At 35.5% G+C, this 26,155-nt stretch overlaps 1 protein-coding gene across 5 annotated transcripts in view; it reads left to right on the forward strand.

Annotated features, from left to right (window-relative positions):
• Positions 1-26,155, forward strand: part of LOC110440573 (serine/threonine-protein kinase MRCK alpha-like) — a 61,866-nt gene that overhangs the window by 19,585 nt on the left and 16,126 nt on the right. For all 5 annotated transcript variants that reach the window (XM_021483714.1, XM_021483715.1, XM_021483718.1 and 2 more), the window contains exons 8-37: positions 4,655-4,820; positions 6,260-6,342; positions 6,736-6,815; positions 7,053-7,192; positions 8,125-8,259; positions 8,489-8,604; positions 9,289-9,395; positions 10,101-10,236; positions 10,586-10,758; positions 10,932-11,226; positions 13,100-13,224; positions 13,538-13,640; positions 14,233-14,384; positions 15,993-16,070; positions 16,510-16,573; positions 16,800-17,121; positions 17,489-17,560; positions 17,910-17,974; positions 18,508-18,647; positions 19,069-19,150; positions 19,427-19,570; positions 20,142-20,214; positions 20,420-20,482; positions 21,021-21,110; positions 21,872-22,195; positions 22,458-22,565; positions 22,955-23,035; positions 23,916-24,013; positions 24,634-24,721; positions 25,416-25,524. In XM_021483714.1, coding sequence (XP_021339389.1) covers positions 4,655-4,820; positions 6,260-6,342; positions 6,736-6,815; positions 7,053-7,192; positions 8,125-8,259; positions 8,489-8,604; positions 9,289-9,395; positions 10,101-10,236; positions 10,586-10,758; positions 10,932-11,226; positions 13,100-13,224; positions 13,538-13,640; positions 14,233-14,384; positions 15,993-16,070; positions 16,510-16,573; positions 16,800-17,121; positions 17,489-17,560; positions 17,910-17,974; positions 18,508-18,647; positions 19,069-19,150; positions 19,427-19,570; positions 20,142-20,214; positions 20,420-20,482; positions 21,021-21,110; positions 21,872-22,195; positions 22,458-22,565; positions 22,955-23,035; positions 23,916-24,013; positions 24,634-24,721; positions 25,416-25,524 — 3,812 coding nt within the window. The remainder of the gene's footprint in view (positions 1-4,654; positions 4,821-6,259; positions 6,343-6,735; positions 6,816-7,052; positions 7,193-8,124; positions 8,260-8,488; positions 8,605-9,288; positions 9,396-10,100; positions 10,237-10,585; positions 10,759-10,931; positions 11,227-13,099; positions 13,225-13,537; positions 13,641-14,232; positions 14,385-15,992; positions 16,071-16,509; positions 16,574-16,799; positions 17,122-17,488; positions 17,561-17,909; positions 17,975-18,507; positions 18,648-19,068; positions 19,151-19,426; positions 19,571-20,141; positions 20,215-20,419; positions 20,483-21,020; positions 21,111-21,871; positions 22,196-22,457; positions 22,566-22,954; positions 23,036-23,915; positions 24,014-24,633; positions 24,722-25,415; positions 25,525-26,155) is intronic.

Genomic DNA, 26,155 nt, shown 5'->3' on the forward strand with positions numbered 1-26,155 from the left:
ACTCCATCTGTCTCTGCCTCACTTTGTCAAGGGCATATCTCGCATACAGTTTTGTATCGAGCACCTCTTGGAATGGCAGAGTGTGGTGTGCTAAAATTGGATCTAGTGGTCTGTTTATAGAGTTGTGGCCCTTAGTTCATTGTGCATAACTTTGTCTGAGGCATTTCTCATATATTCTGTCGCCTACAATTGCCAAACTATGTATGCGGTACCTCTTGGAATGATGGCGTGTCACATATAAGATCAGGTCTCATGTGTAGCTATATAATACGGTTACATTCCTTTGTCCAGAGAAAGGGGACTATGGATTGTGAGCAATATTTTGCCTTAATGTTTTCATGCTAGAATGGTATCAACAACAAAATTATTTCATGGTATTTGTAATAAAAACAATGAAAAGTTAATTGTATAAAAACTAATGGATGTTTTATAAAAAATGTGTAACTTTTCATTCAGCTCACAAAATGGATGTTTTGATCAGTGTTTTAAAGCTTAAATGTTTATGAAAAAATGTTATTTCACAAATGTTATGAGATACAGCAACAGTATCTGATCTATATATATTAGGATTATGTCTATATTATAGTAGTATGCAATGTGGAAGGTCACATTGGAATCCTGAAGCAAGTAATAGAGCATAGCCACATTAATGATTTTGCTGTACTGCATTGGGATACACCGATAGCCAGAAGTCTTATAAGATGCAAAATGAAACAGCTGCACTTTCAAGGATGAAAGAAAATATTTGTTGATGAAATTAACTCAGTACTTGTATCCTACATTGGATGACATTGATCCATTTTGAATTTTGCAATCAATAATTGATTAATTATTGACAAAAGACGGGAGTCAGTTGGCGACCGACTAAACGCAATCAATAATGCCACCGTGAAACTCGAGCTGTGTGTATGTTAACCAAGAGCAGCCTTGTCCCACAGACATCGCAGACATGCATGTATTACATATTTCCAGGGTGCCCTTTGGTATTTTCTTTGGTGAGACGTAATACGCTGTACATCAGCTATAGCTAGGTACCACATCCTTGTACATATATATCTGTCCTTCTACTGGAGCAGCAGATCCTCTGTGAAGCTTCACCCACTGTAGGGAAAGCATTACAGAAAACAAGAAACTTTTTTTTAATTCACATCTATGTTTTATGAGCAAGTATGCAAGTTGCATTTGCTAGCTTGACAGAAAATCAATATTTTTTTGTAACAAATGATCTTTTATTTCACTTTTTGATGCTGTTGTTGTGCATTAGCCATAATTATGTTAATTTATTTATTTTTTCACAGAGATCTCTATCTGTTAGTCAATGTTGTAATTGTTGAATTGTCATGAATAAAGAATTGATTTATCCCCCAACAAATAATTAAACAGTATGAAACAACAAGGACAAGCAGAAATCTGGCCCCCGTTTAAAGGTCCTTGTTAGCTTAAAAGCCATTAACATAAAATTTACAGAAGGACTTTTTGGAGAAATTTACAAATATTTTTGTATTTCCTGTCTTTGGGTGATTATTCTGGTTCCCATTTATATTTGAATTCAATTATGAATGAAGATATTTTTGAAAATAAACAGATAAATGATTCACATCAAATTGTGGTTAAGCTGACCAGGCTATAATCAACTTTGCCTTGGTATCAATGATCAAATAAAATGTCTGAAGTATGAATATGAGAAGCAAATTAAGTTCCCTTATGGTTGAAGTAGCAATTATTATGAAAGATATACGATAAAATGTAACACGTTAGCTATACGGTACTTGGGTTGAGTTTTTTTTCCTGACGTGATTCTGTTTTATGAATGGTCCGATCAAGTTGCTCAAGTACAACATGGGAAATAAATCAAAAGAAGTTTCAGTTCATTGTTTAAGTATTAATCCTTGTGCTACATTATTTCAGTTACAGCAATGAAAAAAGATTATTGATATGTAACAGAAAAACATGTTGTAAATTGCACTTTTGTAAAAATCTGTAAGCATTATTATTTTTCCACAAATCTTTGAAAAGAGAGGAGAGTTCCCAGATATGTATCAATAGTACTCTGATTTTTCTTTACCCCGACTATATCTTATACATACATGCAAGCTGCTCTAACTCAAGCTGTAGTAGTAGATACACATAGATCACAGGGATAAGGCAGTTTAACAAACCACATGTGACTGCTGTATGTTAATTGGTAGTTCCTCGGAGGAGTTGTAAGACACATGCACCACACCACATCTACAAATAGCTCCACAGCCAGCACTGGCAACTCTGTACACACCTACAGGCTGTCAATAATTCAAGGTAGTGAAAGGTCAATATTGTGTATACTGTACTCAAAGGTCAATATTGTGTATACTTTACTCAAACATCAATATTGTGTATACTTTACCCAAAGGTCAATATTGTGTATACTTTACTCAAAGGTCAATATTGTGTATACTTTACTCAACGGTCAATATTGTGTATACTTTACTCAAAGGTCAATATTGTGTATTCTTTACTCAAAGGTCAATATTGTGTATACTTTACTCAAAGGTCAATGTTGAATATTGTGTATACTTTGATCCATGTATTATCTTAGACTCCATTGTCCGGTCTTACCAACTCGTACTCTGATGGTAATTAAAAAAATAATCCTGATGAAATCCTGTCACATATGTATCATGTTTATGAGTAAACATTTAATGTAGTATCATATGACATAATTATGCATCAATTGCATATTAATAGATTTAATGCAAGTAAATTGGATTATTTTGTGTTCTGACTTGAGAATAATTTCGTTCCTATCACTTGTACATATTGATAATATGATTTCAGTGACATTGTGACACATTAGTTTTAGTTCTCTCAACCTTCCATAGACATGTTAAAGGTTCCGTGTACCACTGCCAAAACTATAAATATGCATTAGAAACTGTTTTTCAATCATTTCTGAAAGAAAAAAATGATACCTTGCTTCTATGAAAATTTATAAAATTGAAATACAAAAAGAACTTATCAACACCAGTGTTCTGAGTGTAAAAACTCAGCCGGGCTAGACCGGGATTTGAACCTAGGACCTGACATTGTTGTATTATCGCTCTAACCATTTATGATAAAACTTAATTTTTTAGTAGTTATTAGAGGAGAAAATTATGTAAGATTATCTTAAAGAATTATATTTGTAGAATATTCGTTTTCTGGTTGTAACTTTTATGTTGACACAAACCCTAACTTGGGATTAGGAACTGGTATATCTGTGTAGCTATAACACTATGTGTACCATTTACTTACATCATATGTATTACACAGATCACTACATCACATGTCTGATGAAAAATGTTTCGTAATCATGCCTAGCATTGGCCCTGCCCTTTTATTCAGAAACTTGAGGGTAGTGGCATGGCATGTTCAAAGAAGTAGCTATATCACCAGGTCTCCGGGGTTGGGCGCATTGTTAGCGCTTCACTGGACACAGTGTAGCACCTTGAACACCAGGTTGTGAAGTTGTTGAAAGCCCAAGGAGGATGTAAAAGCAAATTTGATTGATAAAATTTGGTTATCCATGGTTAGACAGATAAATCTCTTAGATTTGTTATCCTCATTCCACGCATCATTTACTTTGTAGCATTGTGTGTGCAAAATAATATCTTGTTATATCTGCAAAAGATCTACGTTTATGTTTTAAAACGATCCACATGTTCATAGGCAATCCCTCATTTATGTAGTTCTACCGTCTGTCTGTGTATTTTTGAAACGAATGAATAAGAGAAAATCAAATCGTATTGATTAAAAAGCAGTGTTTAAAAAGAAAAAAATAAGGAAAAAAAGAAAAGCATTTTAAAACATCGATTGCTGAAGGTATTTTCACCACTTTTCTTCAGAAATATTAAAAACTCATCAGTTATTTCAACAAAATGCTTTATTGAAGTTTGCAAACCATTAAACATTATTTTGTCAAAACTGAACTAAGGTTTTATTTGTTTAAAAAAAAATGCAGAAGATAATTAAAGGAAATCAAATATTGACCGTAGCAGTATTTGTTTAATTGTTCCTATAGCAGAGAAGTTATTGATTAGATAATTAGGACCATCATAAAATGGGGACATCACCTTTCAATGTGATGGGTAGGGTTGTAAAACCGTAATCTCGGGATCATCACTAAACAGAGATGGAACGGGATGTGCAGTGGAATCTGTAGTACAGGGTAAAAGTGATGTATGATTTTTGCGGCAGCCTATTGAATGGCTGTTAATTCATTGATTTCACAGCCGCATTATCATATCGCGTCCTCACTGTTTTATTATCGGGACAGGCTGTTGGGGCACAGCAGGGTGTCATTGTCGCATAAAGCAAGATTTAAAAGCCGTTATCAGAGGAGATTATAAGATCAGTGATAGATTACTCCACTCCACACTCCCCACTTCAGGATCAAGGACATCTTGGCATCACCCAAATTCTTGACATGTTACAAATAGATTACACCCCATGCAATTTCATCAGCAACCTCTTGCAAATAAATTCACTGATTATTATTTTATTTTATTTTTTTAAATTGTGAAATCTTTAAATTGGTATTGGATTTTACGTTCCAGAGATATATATTTTTTTGATTTTTTTTAAACAATCTTACGGTAGACTGTCAGATGTTTTATTGATATTATTTTGTAATTTCCAGACGCGGTTTGAATTCCCTGACGATGTAGATGATATTTCCGACGATGCCAAGGAACTGTTGAAGTTACTCATATGTGGTGCAGACAAAAGATTAGGCAAAAATGGTTTGGACGACTTCAAAAATCATCCCTGGTTTGAAGGCATTGATTGGGAGAATATTCGCACCAGTGAGTACCAATGACTTCTCGCACTAAGGGCCATGTCTATTGAGACTTAACACATTGACAAACAATGACAGGCACTAAGAACCTAAGAACTAAGGCCATGTATGTAAGGATAAAGTTTTAATATTGATTTCAAAAAATAAAAATGTCTATTTGAAATTATTCTGCATAAGAATGTAATAAGTCTATTAAAATATCATTTTAAATTATTTTTTAGGTCACCTGAGCTTTAGCTTTTCGGGTCGATCAGAAATCCAATATGGCCGCCACGGCCGCCATTTTGAAAAACTATTTCAAACTTAAAGTCAACTTCTGCTAGGCCGATTGAACTGAAACTTTGTAGGAATGATCAGCTCATGTTCCTGACAAAGTGTTTTTATTTTTCGGGTCCTTCAGAAATCCAATATGGCCGCCACGGCCGCCATTTTGAAAGCCTATTTCAAACTTAAAGTCAAGTTCTGCTGGACCGATTGAACTTAAAGTTTGTAGGAATGATAGACTCATGGTCCTGACAAAGTGTTTTTACTTTTCAGGTCAATCAGAAATCCAATATGGCCGCCACGGCCGCCATTTCGAAAAACTATTTCAAACTTAAAGTCAAGTTCTGCTAGGCCGATTGAACTGAAACTTTGTAGGAATGATCAGCTCATGGTCCTGACAAAGTTAAGTTAACATTATACTATTTTTTACTCAAATTGGTACATATTTCAACAAAAAAAAATACTGTAGACTCAGGGGACCGTTAAGGCCCATGGGCCTCTTGTTTATTGATATCTTTATTTCTTGAAATTAAAATATAAGTTAAGAATGTGTTTTTTTGGCATCCTTGTCTACATTGACTAAATATGAGTCAAGATTTTTCACATTTCAGACTTCTTAAATAAGCACCGAGTCATATTTGATTAAGTTGGTACAATTGATAAATGGGACAGTTTGATCAGTTGATAGCAGTGAAGTGGCTTCCTGGTGTCAATGGTGTTGGTACACATCTTTCAATTGAGAAAATATTTGTGTCAACATAAAAGTTAAGTTTGATATTATTACACAGGTGTAAATTCTGTCAAGTCCTAGAAATATCATAACTTTGATTCTTGCATCAACTAGAGGCGAAGTCTGTGTACATTAATACATTTCTTGAGGGGGGGGGGGGGGGGGGGCATAAAAATGCTTGTAGATACTAGTTGAAAATAGGCTATACAAAGTGTTAAAGTACAATGAAAAGATGAAAAACATCAGTGATTCTTTCCTTCATTCAGCTGGTTACTGTTGACTCCAACATTTATATCCCATAAGGAGTTCATAGGTTTACATGAAACATTGCCGAGATTAAGTATCATGCTATAGATTGCCTGTTTCTATGGTGGATATGAGAGAGAAGTGGTAGAAGGTAGAAGCAGTGACCTTTCTACATGTCTGTATTACATGTAAATTTCTTACTTCAGTGACGCCACCCTATGTCCCTGAAGTGAGCAGCCCGACAGACACTTCCAATTTTGATGTTGATGATGCTGACTTCCGACACACTGTAAGTACCGGTATATCTACTGTAATAAATTCTGTCATTATTTGCCAAAAATGACTGGAATTATCGATGGTCCTTGAAGCAAAACAAACATAAATTGGTTTCAATGATATTGAAGAAAAGCTAACCCAGCTAAGTTGTACACTGTATAATACTTTATAAATTACAGCAACTCCTGAGATAAAATCTAGTTACATAATTGCATGTCTTTCTTAGGACCACGTAGTTATAAGAATCTGATGTGAAACCCTATCTGAAAGGGAAAATAATGAGGTTTCACTTTGCAGAGGAATAATGTAACTTTTAAACTTCGAACAAGAGTGCACCTCAATGTCAACTTGGTGTGAACATTGTAAAATTAAAAATCTGTAGCAAAAAATATATTTGTATTTACAGGATTCGGTACCACCAATATCAAATGCTGCTTTCAAAGGTCATCATCTTCCATTTGTGGGATTTTCCTTTACATCCGAGTCGTAAGTCTCCACTTCTCTAACATTTTTATCTGGAAATGCTTGAAGAAAAATTAACTCCTAGCTGCATGTGTATCATTTCTGAAGAAAATCGCAGGACTTGTTCCAAGTGTGAGTCATTGTTTATAATATTGAATTATTGGCTGTTTAACTGTATGCGGTTCTCTCAAAGTAGTTGTCTAGTTGAAGTCGGTATTGATCTTCTTCATTAATCTAATTCCTGTGGGTTTCTATTGGCAGACAAATCTCAGATCTTGGAACACTTCAAGATGTTGGCGAGATTGACACGGAGAAGTTGGAGTCCTTAGCAGCCGAAGCTTTCGAGCGAAAGATAAAGGCTTTAGATAAAGAAAATAAAGAACTACAACGGAAATTACAAGGTAAGATTTCCTCCTGAAAGTATGTGCATATAAAGTTTGATTAATTACAGTAGCTAAGGGAAATTTTATTATTGACCAAATTGAATATGATGGATTAAATGAAAACTTTCACTTTACTTTTTGGAGTAAAATGGAAATTGTAAACCTTCCGATATTTCTGAAAAAAGAAGTCTATCCTACCGAAGGTCATCTACTATAATATACATATTTAGTAAACACGGTAATGAGCTGTCAATTTCACTTGTAGAAACATTTTTTTTCGACAACAACTCGTTAAATACTTCATAGGATAATAGAGTTTCAGAAATGGTTTGAGTTTATCACTCACAACAAGTTATCCAAGGAAAACACTTGGGACTATAATAAACATTACTTTTGAGTAAGCAATTCATTGACAACTAGTAACAAATGTGTACAATGTGTATATCCATTGACATATCTGCCAAGCTTATGTATGAGTAAAACTATGTTGGATCCAGTAAATATCAGTAATCTATAAGGGCTATTCCATGATTAACTGTATGGGGCGAGTGGGATGGCACCTGTATGTATATATTATGGGTGGTTGGAGTTAAAACCAGATCTGCGCTATATTGCGCAAAAGTATGCTACTGCTAATAATTAAACAAATTAAAAATGTAATAATGTGCTAAAATTTTCGTGGAGTAAAATAAGTTTGTTTACGATAAGTTTCCTGAGTGATAGCAAAAATCAAATTTGATCTAAATTAAAACATGTGGGACAACACATTAAGATCTGTAAAGTGAGGTATGGTTTTGAAATTCAGCTCAAACTAGTGAGTAACTCCCAAAAGCAAGTCCTCAGAGTAAGTGTAATAGATACCAGGCTTGTCTAAATCTTGGGAATGTCAGATAGTGTAAAGAGCCATGTAAATGTTTATGTTGCTTTAACACCCTTGTTTGTGGTTGTAGACACTAGTGTGACGATACAGAAACTTAACAGTGGAGAGATCAGCAGTACTGCTGCAGCGGCAGCTGCTGGTGCTGCCGAATCTGAGGTTCGCCAACTCAAGGAGGAGATATCCGTGTTACATAGAGTAGTCGCAGGTATGTTATAAATACAGATCCTATAAAGATAGTCTACCCAACATAGAAGCTACTAATTTTAATGCCATATTGTCCCTCTAAATGATGATGAATATTGGTCTTCTATACTTAAAAAAAATGCATGGGCCACCTTGATCAGCTAAGTTATATCTAAAAGATTTTGTTTTTTCAAAACTACGATTTTTATAACAACTATATAATACATGTAAATGTGATCTTTTTATTCCAGAGTCACAAACAGAAATCAGTTCTGTTGAGCAGGAACTCAAACGGGCCATGGACAGCAAACATGACCTTGAAAAACGCATCAGGCTTTTAGATGAGGAAAAGTCGGCACTTGAAAAGGTTTGATATGCTTTCAAATACTTCTGTGTTCTTTTTCAAAACTCAGATAAATATCAATATTTGTTTTGGCATAGCATAAGTACCAGTTCAAAAATTGGGGGCTAGAAGTATGTGTTATAAATACTACACACTGATATATTCCACAATTCCATTGGCTGTACCTAATACATGGGACTAGTTTTCAAAAACTACTGTAGACTGGTTTCCCTGTCAATAATGATTTCTTCAGGTGAATCTCCTATAGTGCATCTTAACCCTCAAGTTTTGAATCCATGTTTTAATGTATTGTTCAAGCATATAATAAAACAGTTAGATGTTTGTGATGGTAAATATGATTTTATATGAACCTTTAAAAAACAAAATTTGACCTTCACTTTACCTCAATCAATATCACTTTTTCAGGTTCATATCATGTCATATTCACCATCACGAAAGTTCATAATTGAGTAATATATAACATGTGCATCAACTCATGTACCCCTGAAGACACATTTGAACTCTTCCAAGTGAAAGGTTGGAATAGTTCATTATAAAACTTCGGGGATGAATGAGTTACTTAAAAAAAACATCTTTAGTCTAGTCACATCCGAAAAGCTCAGGAAATTTCTCACATAATTGAAACTGTTAGCTATAATGACAATGAGAATTTTTGAAGAACATTAATTTTCTGTCTTTGTAACACAGGAACTCCAAGACTTCCGAGAAAAGTACAAACTACAATCGAGAGAACTGAAGGAGGCTCTAGCTAAACAAAAGATAGCTATAGAACAATACACAGATTCAAACGACTCGTAAGTAATCAGTAGACAGTGTTACTGAACAGTCATCCACGCACAGGAGCGAGAGAGAGAAAAATACCAGTGTGTCAAGGAGCCAAAAGGACAAAGATCTATCTTATGGTTCTTAAGATTGTTTTATTGATTGTGTTATCAAGATAATAGTGGTTTTGTATGGACCTAATCAGTATTAAGGTTCCGGTTGTGTAAATTATGTAAATGTGTTTTAAACAGCATTAGAAAAAGAAGAAAAAAAGCATAATGCTATCACCACATAATGTACAAAATGTTAGGAACATGATGAAACATCGTATGTTTTCTTATTTAGCTGTTATTGTGATGAATGATGGTATTATTAATTTGTGTATTTTGCTATACAGTATCGCTATAATGTATTTGCTTGATGTCTCTCACAGTGTTCCCAGAAACCCCCAAATGAGGATTTCTCATCCAAAGAACAGTTGGTTGTACCCCCAGTTTCCATGAATCGTCTTATTTAACTAAAGTACCTACGGGTACAAAATCTTGAAAATGTATCAAATAAACCCCTAAATCTAAAATTCAGAGGAACCACTGAATATCCAAAATCACCAAAAGAAAGATGGTAGTATATCTGGGTAACACTGTATGTTCATAACTTATTGTCATGTGACCTATGTGTTGTTGTTGTCGCAAATGGACGTGTGTCCAAGCAAAACTGAAATCTTCCAATCTTTGTAGGTTATTGAAATCCCAAGCCAAGGTGAAGGAACTTACAAGGGAGTTCCGAAACAAAGATGAGGAAATGGAGGAGTACAAAAGGAAGGCAGATAGCTTGAAAAATGAACGGAGGAGAGCGGAAAAGTCAATATTGGAGGTTAGACTGCGACAATTAATATATCTTCATATTTAATTTCATTTTCAATTAAATTCAAATGGGAGATGTCAAATCACGCATCTGGTACTGAGAAAAACAGACATCTTTGATTGATTTCTTTAAATTGGAAAAAATGAGTGTTGAAAATTCAATCTGTATCTAATCTCGTAGGTTTTTCCCCAAATATTACAATCTACTGTTTTAATCATAACCAATCATCCCTCAGTTGATACTTCATTTAATATGTGTATATGTTCAGTTTACCTTGATGGATTATCTTATGTTTCTGCATTGTTTTCCTTGTGGTTAATTTAAAAAAAAGTTATTATTTGTGAACATTATTTCACAGCTACAAAATCAATCTGATGAATTTCGATCCGAGGCAAGTAAGGAAAGGAAGCTGAAGGAGAGAGCAGAGACCTTCGCAAGGGAGTTAGAACAGGAAATAGAAAGTATGAAACGGAAACAACTAGGAAGGGCATCCAACACATCTACATTAGAACTTACACAAGAAATTTCAAGGTACATATATATTGACATAATGAACAACTTTGATGGCATTACCCTAGACCATTCATTTCCAAATGACACATTGCAAAAGAACCTGAAATTTAAATGTAATCACTATCAGAAAACCAATATTCATATTTTAATCTTATGACATAAATGTTTGAAATTATTCCTTGTTGTTGCAGGTTAAAAACGGATATAGAACGAAAGGAGGTAGACAACGAGGAAAAATTAGCTAGACTGTTGTCCAAACAGCAGACAGAACTTAGTGATAGACAGTTTCATATGTCAGAACTCGAGTTAAAAACCAAAGAAACTACCAAAGAAAATATGACATTAAAACAAAAACTTAGTAATCAAGCTTCTGTGGATGAATTACAAGCAGAATTACAAAGACTTAAGTTACAATCGGATCATTCTGGTCGCGAACAATCTGTGATGCAAGAAGAAAACTCAAGATTAAAGGAGGAATTAGCATTCGTAAGTACAACTCAGATGACTACAGGATTGACTTGGATACGTGGTTGACTGGGGAAGATTTCAATTTTTGTGCAAATCAAATCTACAAATTAATTACCAAGTATGAAGTGCTGAACCCAGGCTCGAAACTAATTCTAATATCCACTAGTCAGGTGGACTAGTAGATTCCACTTTTTCTAGTCGATTTACAAATTTCACTAAACCCAATATTATTCACCACAGTTAGTTATATTAAATGTTCACTATTTAATTTGGTTAGAATTTTAAGAATTACTAGTCCATTTGGACATTTCAAAAGTCTTTGACTATTGAACTACCCTTATTTGCCAGCCATTTGAACCTACTTCAGATTATATTGAAAGTCTTAATTTTGTTGTTATAACTCTTTTGAATTTGGTAAAATATCATCCCCTGTGTCACCATTGACATCAACTATGTCAATGATTCATGTCTAGCCTTAATTGACTGTAATACAACACTTTATAGAATTTCTAGTTTTTGAAAGAAAGAAAAAGCGTTACCTCTATCATGTAAATTCTTTTATAACATACTTACGAATTTTTGTATATGCGATACGACACAATTGCTCTAACCAATATCAGCCCTTGCTGTATCAAACTCCGAAACCTGTATCAGCCCCCGCCGTATCACACCCCAAAACCTGTATCAGCCCGCAAAACCCGTATCGCACCCCTTTCGGTAAACTTTTTCATTTTTCAATATTTCAAAAGAAAAAAAGATCATAAGATAGTAGATCTATCCATATTTTATTAATAAGTATGTAATAAACAGAATAAAACATGCCTTTTCCATATCACACCCAGTATCAACAAAGGCCCTAGGGCTGATATTGGAGTCTCGGTCGGGTTGATACTGATTGTGATATGGAAAAGGTATGTATTATTCTCTATTACTCAGAAGCAAAAGGCAGTATTGGCAACCCATGCTGATATTCCCAATACATGCTTCAGTGAAGCCAGGATCAAATTGTCATCAACAAAAATAAATATTCAGGTCATCAAATACCTGTAATATTGGTGAATAGAGGTCGCTTGCTACTAACAGTGATCATAAAACAAGAATTGTCTTCAAGAAATATTTTCTAGTCCTTTCAGAAATCAAAATAATGATCTGAAAAAGAATGTTTAACAATTGATGGGAGGAAAACATGTTCACTTTAGTCCTGGTTAGATAGTGTAATATTATAAATCATGTTTTCATTCATCTAAATGATAGATAAATCATTTTAAACACATTTTTACATGTGATACTGGTAGATTTTGAATAGAATCGGGTAAAACCTGGTCATAGTTATAGTCATAGCGTACATATAGCGGATAAAATACAACTTCGCTGTATACCGGGAACTTTTTCCCCAGTCAGACTTCCATCACTCACCAGAATAATCCATATTGGCTCAGTGTTAATTTTGCCCGTCACATTTAATTACTATGTATAGTATGTTGTTTGCTATATGATAAAGTCACCCTCATGACAGCGGGCAAAAAAAGGCGAAAATTAAACTGCAGCAAAAAAAATCCCAGTATACAGTATGAGGATGATTTCCAGACTCAGTTGATATGATTGATATTTAATAATGTAAAGGGTTTTTCTCACTTACCCAAACCAGTGAAAGATTAAGCAATGATAGATGTACTGGGCCCACTTGTATAAAACATCTCAAAGTTAAGGAAAATTCAAGCAATGTATTGTCTATGGGAAATCTTAGACTTGAGGAAATCTCAGTGGGACCTGGAGCTTTCAGTTTGTACAAGAAACGGCAATATTGAAATACACGTTGAGTGAATTAACACACATTTGAGTGGTGCCATATTTAAAACGTTGCTCATTTGTATATGTCTCTGGTTTACAGCAAGAGTCTGCGCTGAATTCCTTGGTACAGGAGAAGAACTCACTGGAACAGGAACTGCGAGACATCTTCGAAAAGAGGGAGTCTGTCGCCCAATGGGAAGCACAGATTTCTGAAATCATCAAGTGGTAGGTTGAATATGTTTGAAAGGTTTGCTAAGGTGAAGAGAAAGAGTCGAAATTATCATTTAACACACAAGAGTACCTTTGTAGCGTGTTACATGTTAAAAGATAAAACTAGTCTTTTGCAGCAATGCAATTTTTGTATTAGTTGGTAATATTTTCATATTTTGCTCTGTTGATCTGGACAGATTGAAAAGTAGCAATATATCATACAAAAAATTGTCTTTATGTAAATGTAGTATACTGAGCAATACATTACACGTACATATTTCTTAAAATTTAATGTAATGATTAATGCTTTACTTTAAAAAAATTGTAGGGTGAGCGACGAAAAAGATGCCAGAGGTTACCTACAAGCTCTGGCTAGCAAAATGACAGAGGAGTTAGAAAATCTCAAAGTGATGGGAGTGTCTGATGATTCGGTATGTTTCAATATCTTGTCTCCTGCTATACTTTGATACGGTAAATAGTTCACAGAGATTGATCAAAAACATAAGGAAATAAATTTTACAGAGAATGGAGTATGCTCTTAAAAATTTCAGTATAATTCCTTTCTTTTGAGTCAATTCCAAATAATATACCTCATCTCACAAAGTATTCTGTCTGTTGATGATATTTGATTAGTACATTGATTTACAATGAAAGGCAGCAATTAAATTTAGACATCGCATTGTACCCATCATACATTGTAGCCAAAGAATTATTTCACTTTACTTTTGGATGAAACTATGGCCATTTTCTTTTATCGCGGTCCAAATGGCTGAACTGGTTGTTCGTTTATGAAATAAGGTTGGACCTAGAAATCTTGTGCTGCTTTCAGGCGAGACTTGACAAAGCCTTATGTGGCCTGCATAAACATTTGCAGGTCCGCTAGTATTAATACCCGAAATGTCACATTACAGACAAACAAACCATTTGTTCCATTTAAATGAACGGGCCCTATAGTACCCCAAAAAAAGAAATCACCAAGTTTGAAAGATTGAAATTATGGCAATTTTGTGTTTTACTTGAAAGAATCGGCAGCGGTGGCGGAACCGACGTTCCCAAAGACTCGATAAGATGGAGCTGCTGAACCTGCAGTCAAGTCTGCAGAGTGAGATCCAAGCCAAACAACAAATCAGTGAGGAACTCAACAAGGTCAAGGCCGCTAATGTAGCCGGAGAGACGTGAGTAATATCAGGGTCACACCATCACGTAAAATCTATTAATGGTGAGCCGCTAATGTAGCCGGAGAGACGTGAGTAATATCAGGGTCACACCATCACGTAAAATCTATTAATGGTGAGCCGCTAATGTAGCCGGAGAGACGTGAGTAATATCAGGGTCACACCATCACGTAAAATCTATTAATGGTGAGCCGCTAATGTAGCCGGAGAGACGTGAGTAATATCAGGGTCACACCATCACGTAAAATCTATTAATGGTGAGCCGCTAATGTAGCCGGAGAGACGTGAGTAATATCAGGGTCACACCATCACGTAAAATCTATTAATGGTGAGCCGCTAATGTAGCCGGAGAGACGTGAGTAATATCAGGGTAACACAGTCACGTAAAATCTATTAATGGTGAGCCGCTAATGTAGCCGGAGAGACGTGAGTAATATCAGGGTCACACCATCACGTAAAATCTATTAATGGGTGAGCCGCTAATGTAGCCGGAGAGACGTGAGTAATATCAGGGTCACACCATCACGTAAAATCTATTAATGGTGAGCCGCTAATGTAGCCGGAGAGACGTGAGTAATATCAGGGTCACACCATCACGTAAAATCTATTAATGGTGAGCCGCTAATGTAGCCGGAGAGACGTGAGTAATATCAGGGTCACACCATCACGTAAAATCTATTAATGGTGAGCCGCTAATGTAGCCGGAGAGACGTGAGTAATATCAGGGTCACACCATCACGTAAAATCTATTAATGGTGAGCCGCTAATGTAGCCGGAGAGACGTGAGTAATATCAGGGTCACACCATCACGTAAAATCTATTAATGGTGAGCCGCTAATGTAGCCGGAGAGACGTGAGTAATATCAGGGTCACACCATCACGTAAAATCTATTAATGGTGAGCCGCTAATGTAGCCGGAGAGACGTGAGTAATATCAGGGTCACACCATCACGTAAACTCTATTAATGGTGAGCCGCTAATGTAGCCGGAGAGACGTGAGTAATATCAGGGTCACACCATCACGTAAAATCTATTAATGGTGAGCCGCTAATGTAGCCGGAGAGACGTGAGTAATATCAGGGTCACACAATCACGAAAATCTCTAATGGTGAGCACCAGCTCCATGTGTGTTCCCCCTGTGTATAGATCTGTATAACACGAATCTGATCAGTATCCGAGAGCAATTTGATGGTGTGTTTTTGTGTAGATCTAGGTCTCGCAAGGTTGTAGAATGTCTTTGGGACAATAAATGTAACGTGGAGTGTTTACATAGAATAAAGAAAATCATGATGTATGAAAAACTACAAGCATTGTTTTGATACAAAATCATTATTATCCAATCACAAATAAAGCTCCTTTAGTAAACTAAATATATTCAAGCTTGCGTTGTTCAAATAGTGCATTGATATAAGGTAGAAGAAGTTTCGAGGGTTCCTTCCTGATATAGTAGTTATACCATTGGCAAATCGCCCGCCACTTAATATTGGCAATCTTCTGTTTTATAAAGCGAGGCAGCATGACAAGCATTGGTGTTTTTGAATTTTATTAACATTTTAAAGAAATGTTTCTAGACACTGTTACAGTACCATATATATTGTTACATTTCAGTAAGATCCTGGAACTGGAGGCTATAATTGACAAGCTTAAGAAGGATCAAGAGGATCTCCAGGATGATTTAAACAGAATGTAAGTTTTAGAGGCAAGAACAACGTTTGAAAGGCAAGGGGCCAAAGAAGGTTGCCGAGGGCGACAGAAAGACGGGGGCTGTGGACATGTGTGTTTACAACACAACATCTTCCTGTTTAATCCTTTTACCAATACAGGGTCAATTAAAGCATGAACACTCCTTTTTAGACAGATATGTTGCACTTGAATTGAGACCGAAAATATATAAGCACTTTGCTATATTTATAGACTTCCGCTATAAGGATCATTTTGTATCTAAAATCTATGCATTAAAATATTCCAAAATGAAATAGCAAAACATAATTTCTGTTCCTGTACTTCTTTATTAGGAAATTCCTGAAGTAACATTTTGGTGGCTCCCTATTTATGTTTTGACACTATTTTTACATTAACTTCCTTTTCACTCCTAATGGTCAATGGTTTGATTCTTTTTTTGCAGGGAGAGGCCTGGTGATTCAAGTCTGATGAACTTTTTTAAGGGTCATTTTTCACTTCTAAATGATGTAAGTACTTTCTTGGAAAAAATATAAATTTGGAGTTGGATGAAATAATATATATAAAGTACCATGAAACAGATGTTCTGGTAGGATGAAATAGATTAATATAAAGTACCCTGAAATTGATTTTCTTTTGAAACAAATGTACCAAAATGTCATATTGTCGGAACAATGACTAAATCTTACAACAGTTGAAGATCACATTTGACAGTCTACTGATCTGTTGTTTCAGTCTGAGAACGAGAGCATGGCCGATGAGGACAGTGTAAGTGAGGATGCTTTGTCAAGAGCAGACTCGCGGACAGACTCGCGGTCAGACTTACAATTCGGTTCCGAGTCCACTATTGACAATATACCACACGCCAACATGCCTACAAACCCGGTGTCCACGTCGGAACAGGTGTACGACCAGCCCTGGGGTGCGAGTAAGGTGGGCTCAACGCCGCAGCAGAAGGTGCACAACTTCACCATGAAAACATTCACCACACCGTACAGGTGTAACCAGTGCACGTCGCTGATGATAGGCGTCCAGAGGCAGGGTACAATGTGTGAAGGTACGATTCAGAAACTAATTATAATGTGTAATTGTAATCCCACTTAGCATTAACTCCCAGTTTCAGCTTATGATATATATATGGTATCTTCAATCTGATATGGTGCTGTGTCATGTGTCAGCTTTTTCTTTTTTTTAAAACAGCCATCAAGGTCATTAAGAAGATTTTTACCAATTTTCAAGGTCATAAGGTTTAACCCTGTTAGAGTTATTCAAACCGTTCAAATTATTTAAGTCAGTTTGGCCAGAGTGATGATGCTTTGCCAGTAGCCGGTTTGGGTGAAAAGTTTTCAAATTTGTTCAAGTACATACCTTTAAAGTCAAAAAATATCGTTATTGATGTCATTGTTGTTCTATTTGTTTTGTAGAGTGTGGATACACCTGCCATGTACATTGTATGGAGAAGGCCCCAAATGTCTGTCCTGTACCACCAGATCAGAGTAAGTCCTGCCAGGTCCTTATAGCCCCATACATTTCTTGAAATTATAATAATATAAATATTCAGGTTAAAGACATACACAAAAAAAACGGCTGATATATACAATATATAGGGAGTTTGGAAACGTTATACATATTAGGCCCTTTACATAGGATAACACATCAAAGCCACGGAAGCCTGATTTCTAATGGGGTCCCTTGCAGAGGGGGTCGATAACTGACATGTGAATTTGTCGAAGATAAAAAAAAAACATGTCAGAAATTTGTTACATGCTGAAAGTTTTGTGAAATTAATTTTATAACAAATTTATGGAGCGAACCTAGTATCATAAATGTTATTTTCTTTTTCAGCAAAGCGACGTTTAGGAATAGATGTATATAAGGGCATAGGGACAGCCTATGAAGGATATGTTCGTGTAAGTATATATCATTCATAGCTAAAAACAGTAAGAATACTATTGCTACCAGGCATGCACACCATAACTTCTTGTTTCTTTACACATGTGCAATACACATTACTGAGGTGAGTTTGATCGTACTCTAGTTAGACCACAGTCGCTATAGTTGATGATCAAGCTTGCCCATTATAAGGTCATGATGACCTTCACCTCTAGGTCAAAGGTCAAATGAATACAAATTTTTCAAAAATGAATATTGTCTAGTCGACTGTTTAGATTTCTTCCTTAAAACCTACAGTCGACTTGCATCATCACAGTAAGTATGTAGTGCACTGTTAATAGGTCACCGTAACCTTCACCCCTACATCAAAGGTCAAATAAGTGCAAAATTTCCAGTAGAATTGCTGTTACTTTTGAACTGTTAAGAATATCTTGATAAAACTAAAGAACAGTTGTATCACCCACAGAAGGTATGTCGGGCACTTTTAAAAGCTATCTTGTAAATTGTTGAAAATGTTTACAGCAGCTGAATATTAGCTAATCTGTTTCAGGTGCCAAGATTTGGAGGAATAAAGAAAGGATGGGTCAAGCAGTTTGTTGTAGTCTGTGATTTTAAATTATTTTTATATGACAACATTTATCCTGACCGGAATTCTCCCAGTCATATAGTCCAGCAAATCCTAGATATGAGGTAAGACTCCTGCAGGAAATACCACACTGATAAGAGACTTTAGAATCTTTATGCAAAGGTTCAAGTTCACGCGTATCTCTTCTTGGCTAAATCTGAATGTGTTATCAATGTTTTCCAAGGAAAATGATATCAACGGATATAAGATTAAGGAAATGAGAATTAGTGTACATAAATCATGTTTGTAAAAATGGATAGGCGTAGTTATACAGTAAGAATACTGTCCAAAGGAAATGTTAAAAAAAGGAGGAATAAAGACATACCATTTGGGAGGGCGAGTGGCCGCTAACATCCGGGCCAACAAGAGTGATTAATATAAGTTAAAACAGTTGTTGTAAAATGAATGAAGTTTGCATTCTATTTATATTTGATAAAAATGAATGAGAAAGAGAATGGGGTAATGAATTTCTATTTTCCTTTCCAGAGATGAGGATTTTTCCGTCAGTCCAGTGCTACCTTCAGATGTGATACATGCCAACAAAAAAGATATACCTTGCATATTTAGAGTAAGTTACACCTTGGAAAAAACGAATTGGTGACATCAACACCAGAGTAAATCAGACTGATAGCTTAAACTATAATTTGTATCTGCTGCAGTAAGCCAAGGTTCTGAGAAGTCTTTCTTTACTGAATTGTTCCATAAAGGTATGATCATTTTTCATATTAACAAATTCAAGTGTAATATTAAACAGTTTGTTACCGGATTCAGAGTTATTTAAATGATATGAAATACATGTAGTAAAAAAAATTGTGTGTTGATAAAATATTTGTGTCAATAATAGGTAACAACTTCTGAGATGAATCCGCCAGGAAGTAAACATCAAGTGCTGATGTTAGCGGAAAGTGAACAGGAGCGACATCGATGGGTCGGTGCTCTCAATGAACTGCACAAACTTCTACGCAAGAACAAACTGCCTGACAAAGTTGTAAGTGATTGATCATGTCCTTCTAGAGATGATAAAGTCAATATGCAGTCAAAGTATATCTAATGTCATTTCAACATGATTGATTTTAAAAACAATGCTGTTATTTGGACACCATTAGAAGTCAAGTATATGATACTGACTGTGAAGTAATTTACCATGACATCTATGTCAAGGTGAAGGTATGATTCTGGTATTTTACCATTATTGCCCTCTGATGTACCTGTGATATCAGTTGGTGACATAGCTGTGATATTGTGTGGCAATCGGTTTATAGTGACATTCTTATGTATGTTGTATACCGGGAAAAAAATTGTGACATTTTAACTTTCGCCTGTTTCACTCGTCACTATGAGGACAAATTTATCATGAACAGCGAATATTAGCACATAACATATAGCCTTTATAGTAATTACATGTGAAGGGTGAAATATACACTGGGTAAACAGGGATTTTACCAATGGAGGGCAAATATTTGACTGGGCAAATTTCTCCTGGTAAACAGTATTGTGACATACATTTGTGGTACTGTTTTCTTGTGACATACGTGTGACTATCGCTGTCTTTGTTTCAGGCCTTCCAAGCTCAGGAGGTGTATGACAACTCCCTGTCTTTAGTGAAGAGTAGCTTGTCAGCTGTTATCCTGGGTACGTCTCCCTATGTTTATCTATATTATTGCTTTTAAGATAGTTGAGTCGCTTGATAAAAAAATGTCCAGTCATGTTGCATTTGAAGATCGCTTAACTATTCACAAAATATAATACTACTACAAATATGTATTCAATACTTGAAATGTTTTCATTAATAGAAAAACTGATTTAGACAAGATTACAATTTGTGATTTGTTGACAGAACCTGACAGAATCCTGATGGGGACTGAAGAGGGGTTGTATGTGGCACAGTTGAACAAAGACGGTAAGTTGTCTGTTTGACATTTAAGATTTTTGCAGATTTCTTAATCAAGTTTATATTTGTGTGTGTATTACACTTCCCAATGTTGTCTGATCTACAAAATCCATCTCTGTGTTATGTCATGAACAACCTGGTAATGTTCAAGATGTTACATTAAGGAGTTTGATGTATAAGTTTATCCTGTATTCCATAGTTTTAATGATCAATACGAAAATGTGGAGAAACCAAAATAAATCAGTTTTGTCAGAGAAATGTTCAGCCTTTTGGCTGGTATCCACATTTTGCAGGAATTAAGTGTGCAATTCAAACTTAATTTTTCTAATGGAAAAATTAATTTTTAGCTTTTTTGTCCTTAAAGCTCATTTACATCTGTTTTATGAGTCTAGAATTCTAAAGGTTTCCTTTAAGTAAGACTTGATATTTTCCTGGGGCCCAAGTTTTGTGGTTCATGGAAAAACACCATTTCGTGTGTGCATGAATTCGTAAATTACGAGAACCCACTCAATTGGAGAATAGCTTAAATATTCATTTTGTGTTGCAGTGCTGATCCGCGTTGGAGACCGCAGTGAAAAGAAGACTGTGTATCAGTTAGAACTGGTACTGGAGGAACAACTTGTGGTATTCATTAGTGGTGAGTTCACATTGGCACGGCACAGATTTATTCCCAGTAAATCAAATCCTAAGTTTTCCCAATTTTTGAAGGTCAATTCTTTATGTGATAATAAAAACTAATTGTCTTATCTAGTCATTTATGAGTTGTATATTTATAGTTCGGAGCTATGAGAATATTCGGACATTTTATGACCCTGCCACTTTAGTAGAGGGATTTAGTAATTATGTGTTGGAATTTTCTGTTGGTCTGTCTGTCTGTCTGTCTGTCTGTCTGTCTGTAAAACATCTGGGGTAAACTTTGTGTTTAACTCAATATTACTGTCAGATACACTGTACTACAATTTCCATTGTTATTAAAATTTATATGCATATAACTTTCAATAATTATGTCATAGCCCATTGTAAACTTTTCATTCAAAGACTTATAATCCAGAATGGAAATTGATCAATTTTTATGGAGCATCCCTAGGCCAAAGAGATAAATAAGCTACATGATGTGTGGTCACCCTGGGGACAGTGTGACAGTGCCCATCTTCACAAGGACTACTACTTCAGTACAGATAAAGAGATTTAAATCAATTTGTATATAGGGTCTATGGCCAGTTGTATTAAGGCATTCTGTGGGCCTGGCACAGACTCCCTGGGGTCTGAGGAAATAATGGTAAACTTTGGAAAAGACTGCTTTAGAATAGAAATGCAAATTTTTTGACTTCAGTTCACGTTGTATGCTTAATCGCTAAAGCTCTGTTTTACCTCTAAACTTGTATGCTATGATTGCAGGTCGACAGAAGCATATCAAATTGCTGCACGTGTCTGCATTAGAAGGCCATGATGGTGATCCAGTTAAGATCCCGGAGAGCAAGGGATGCAGTGTGTTCTGTACAGGACTTATCCGACAGAGCTGCTGCTCTTGTCTATGTGTGGCTATTAAGCGGACTATACAGGTGTACGAACTCAACAAGACACGCCAGAAGCATAGGAAAATGAAAGACATTCAGGTCCCGGGACAAGTGCAGTTTATAGAAATTATGAATGAAAGACTTTGTGTGGGATACCCGTCATACTTTGCAATTTACAGTGTCACAGGTGATGCCGCACCAATGAGTAAGTTTGTCTTGTCTGCATAGACTGTTACGTTAGATTATAAATAACAATTACAGATAAAGAAGTGACTAATCGTCACATTGAGATGTCTTACATATTCTTACATAATTGCTACAATTGGGTAAGGTTTAATGCAGATATGAATTAATTTTGACCATAATAGGATGTGGAAACATAAACAAAAACTATTTCAGTCTCTATTTTCTAATTTAGAAAATGATGTACATTAAAATAATTCATTTCTTGCGTTTGTTCCTTGCAGCACTTGTGAATTCTGAGGACACCAGTCTGCAGTTTGTGATACAGTCACAACAAAACTCCCTGCAGGCAGTGGAGTTGTCTCAGAAGGAGTACCTATTAGTATTTAGTGGTAAGTGGTGATTTCTTATTAACTAGGATAATAATGCATTTCCAAGACAAACACATAGCTTTCTGGATATGATATGAAGGTTACGAGAGAAAATGGTCCCCAAACTGGTGATGACTCATGGTTGTACAACTCTCATTAATTAATTTTCAAATTGTAAATGACACTTGCTTAACCTAGGGTCTTTACTCAATTTGAAAATTAAATGTTTTGAGGAAGTTGAACATGATAACCAACCAGCACACGTTTAGGTGGGGGAGCCTAGAACATGTAATGTTCCAGACTGTATCAGTTGTTCAGTAGGCTATACAAATTTAGCAGGATACCACTACATTAATGTTCCTTTCCTGGTAATTATTCAGTTGAGATAACATGGCTCTTTTTCTTTCTAGTTTCTGGCATATATGTAGACAACAATGGTAGAAGAAGTAGAGCCCAGGAACTCATGTGGCCAGCTCCTCCAACAGCAGTTGGTAAGTTGTCCGAGTATACAGCGACCATCTTGTGATATTTATATCATGTTCGTGAGGAGGAATATCGCAGGATTATTTATTCAGACGTAATTTAACAAGGAATACATATGAGTTACTCCAACTTTTCCAAATTCATATCCGTGCTAAACAGTTGTTTGAAGCACATTTGCAAATCGAAATATTCACAAATATTCAGACAGTTCCTGCATATTCACAAATATTCAGACAATTCCTGCATATTCACATATATTTAGACAATTCCTACATATTCACAGATATTCAGACAATGCGAACATATTCACAAATATTCAGACAACTCCTGCATATTTAAAGTACCAACCTGATTTGTAATTTTAATATAAAATAGATAATATCAAGTTTTGTTAAATGTTATCAGAATTTTTCAAGATTGTATTGAAAATGCAGAACCTTGATTCACATGCTAAAGTTCAATATTGTTACTTGTTGCTTTGGTCGGCCGTATGCCTGTGACACCACTTTGAAGTTGCACTGTTAACTTGGTTTTAGGGTTGCTGTACTTCTAGTAAGAACTTTCATATATGTCATTCATAAATTAATTCATATAAAATAGCAAGTTGATTTGTTTGTGACATCTATCATTGGGTGGTTAGGTCCTTGGATAGTAAAACTGGCCCTTCACGGAGATGGCCGGGATTTTATTCCCTGGTTGGATGTGAGAAAGGATTGGGTCATCTGCCAGACCATGCAGGTGGTTTTCTCCAGATTCTCCAGGCTTTTCCTCCAACGTTAAGAGTCTTTGATTCCCGTCAAGGCCAATGAGAATGATTTATATAAGTTGGAAAATCTTTATTTGTTATTGTAATTAAATGAATATAATGTCATCATTGTCTTATTTCAGCGTACAGTGATCCCTACCTCATGTGCTATTCAGAAAATGCCATATTTGTGTTCGATGTTCATTCGGCAGAGTGGATACAGACTATGTGCTTGAAAAAGGTAAGGATTAGAACGACAGGAGTTTGTAGTGGTAGTACCCTATCGCTGAAGTCAGAGAGAATTGGTGTAGGCTTGTCTGTCTCTTATTGTTCTAGACAGTAATGGCTATGTTTGGACAGATTTTGATAGCACTGGCCAACAGGTGAACAAAACAAAAGTAGGGCATGCTTAGATTTCTTATCAAGTGACAGCACACATTGTAATTAGAATCAGGTGATGGTCTCAAACCAAATAGGTTTCTAAATATGTTCCAATAGTTTTTAACTCATTCACCCCTGAAATTTCATAATGAACTATTCCAACCTTTGAATTGGAAGAGTTCAAATGTGTCTTCAGGGGTGAATGAGTTCATTTACACCAAGCTCAATGGTCTTAATAGAATTAACGAATAAAAACTGGCATTTTTTCTATCATTCAAACTAATGCAGGATTATTCTCCACATTTGAATTAATTGGATGTTAAAGATTGTGGAATAAATTAAATCATTTTGTTTTTTTGACAGTTATTTCATAAATTCGTAATGATGTGCAGATTTTTTGTTTGTTTATCCTCTAAGATGGTGATTCTATGATATTTTTTAAATACTTTAAGATCAATTGTTGTTGTTTTGTTGTTGTAGACAAAGCCCCTGAACAGGGATGGCTCTCTGAACCTGATGAATATGATGGACTCCCAACACATCATCCACTTCAAGAACGTCCACCAGGGTACGGATACTTTGTAACACCCATAACTGTCCTTATGATGAATAACATTGGGGGAATCTCAGGTTTGAAGTTGATCATAGAAAATGGGTTTATTATTAACAGATTTCAGTAGTACAGGATACATATCTTGGAATACTTTTCATTTGTACAGTCCTCCATGTTTGAAAGGAGTTCTGTTGCATACCGTCATAAATTTTGAAAAAAATGCATTTCATTTCTTAAATATTAATGATAACAATAATAATAATAATAATAATTTGAGGTTTTTGTATACAGCTTTATCACAATTTAGTTAGTAGGTCGTCTCAAAGCGGTTCAAAATTATTATCTGTGGATATAAGGCCTTTGCAACCAGCTAATATCTTTCTCCAACCGCCTGGGGCGCATACAGATGATGCTGCCATTTTGGCGCTCACAGCTAGTATTCGATAATTCTAGCACTACCCAACCACATACTCATTTACAGCTTAGTAGACTGGAACAAGCGGAGTTAAGTATCTTGCTCAAAGATACAACACGGTGCCATGACGTGACGCGAACCCGCCACCCTTCGGTCATGAGATAGGCGTCCTGCCACTAGACTACTTTTTTTTTTTGCAGGAAAACAGATTTTTGATATTCATACAGTCTGAAGTTTTTATGTATCTTGATGATTATAGAACGATGGTTTTGACTTGATGTTATTGAATTACAGAAGAAGAAAGGCTGGCCATCAAGGAAATCTTCAAAAACAGGAGTGTCAACAGGAACAAGAGACGGTTCTCTTTCAAGACGAGAGAAGATCACGACCGAGGCTCTAAAGGGTGAGATAGGATGCTCTGCCTGAAACCTGTCGTGTTCTACTAAGTTGAATGTTTAGATGGTTTGCTGATTAAGTAACATTTATGAGATGAAAGTTTATTTCAAGAGTTGGAATGATTTACAAAGGAATGCATTGGGTTGATATTCATGATAAAATGTCAGGATTTTTACAGCTTTTTGCCAACTGTTGTGAATGATTTATTTTTTAATGCTATATTTTGGCTAACTGAATGTTTCAAGTTTTTTGTTCTGTTGCAAAATGGCAGCAAATTAATTATTGTGATTAATAACGACTTCTTATACAATTTATGTGCAGCATGATTCTTATTTATTTGCTTTATATCATTACTACATGTATCTTTCAATATATAGACTGACACACTGTAATATTAAAAACCATTAATGTTACTCGGGCATAAAGAATCTGGTGCGATGTGTTTGCCGGAATCACACTCTTCTAATGTTTTGGAGCAAAGTTTATGACTTGGATACAAAAAATCTAGTGGGATTGGTTGCACATACATACATAGTCTATAGCATCAGCTTGTCAATACTACTAGATAGTGATAAGTCTTGGGAGGTCTACGTAATAAAAAGGAAATTGTTTTACTCAAAAATATGGATAGCATGACA

The sequence above is a fragment of the Mizuhopecten yessoensis genome, unplaced genomic scaffold (assembly GCF_002113885.1).
Source record: "Mizuhopecten yessoensis strain PY_sf001 unplaced genomic scaffold, ASM211388v2 scaffold11185, whole genome shotgun sequence".
In the NCBI taxonomy this organism is placed as follows: Eukaryota; Metazoa; Mollusca; class Bivalvia; order Pectinida; family Pectinidae; genus Mizuhopecten; species Mizuhopecten yessoensis.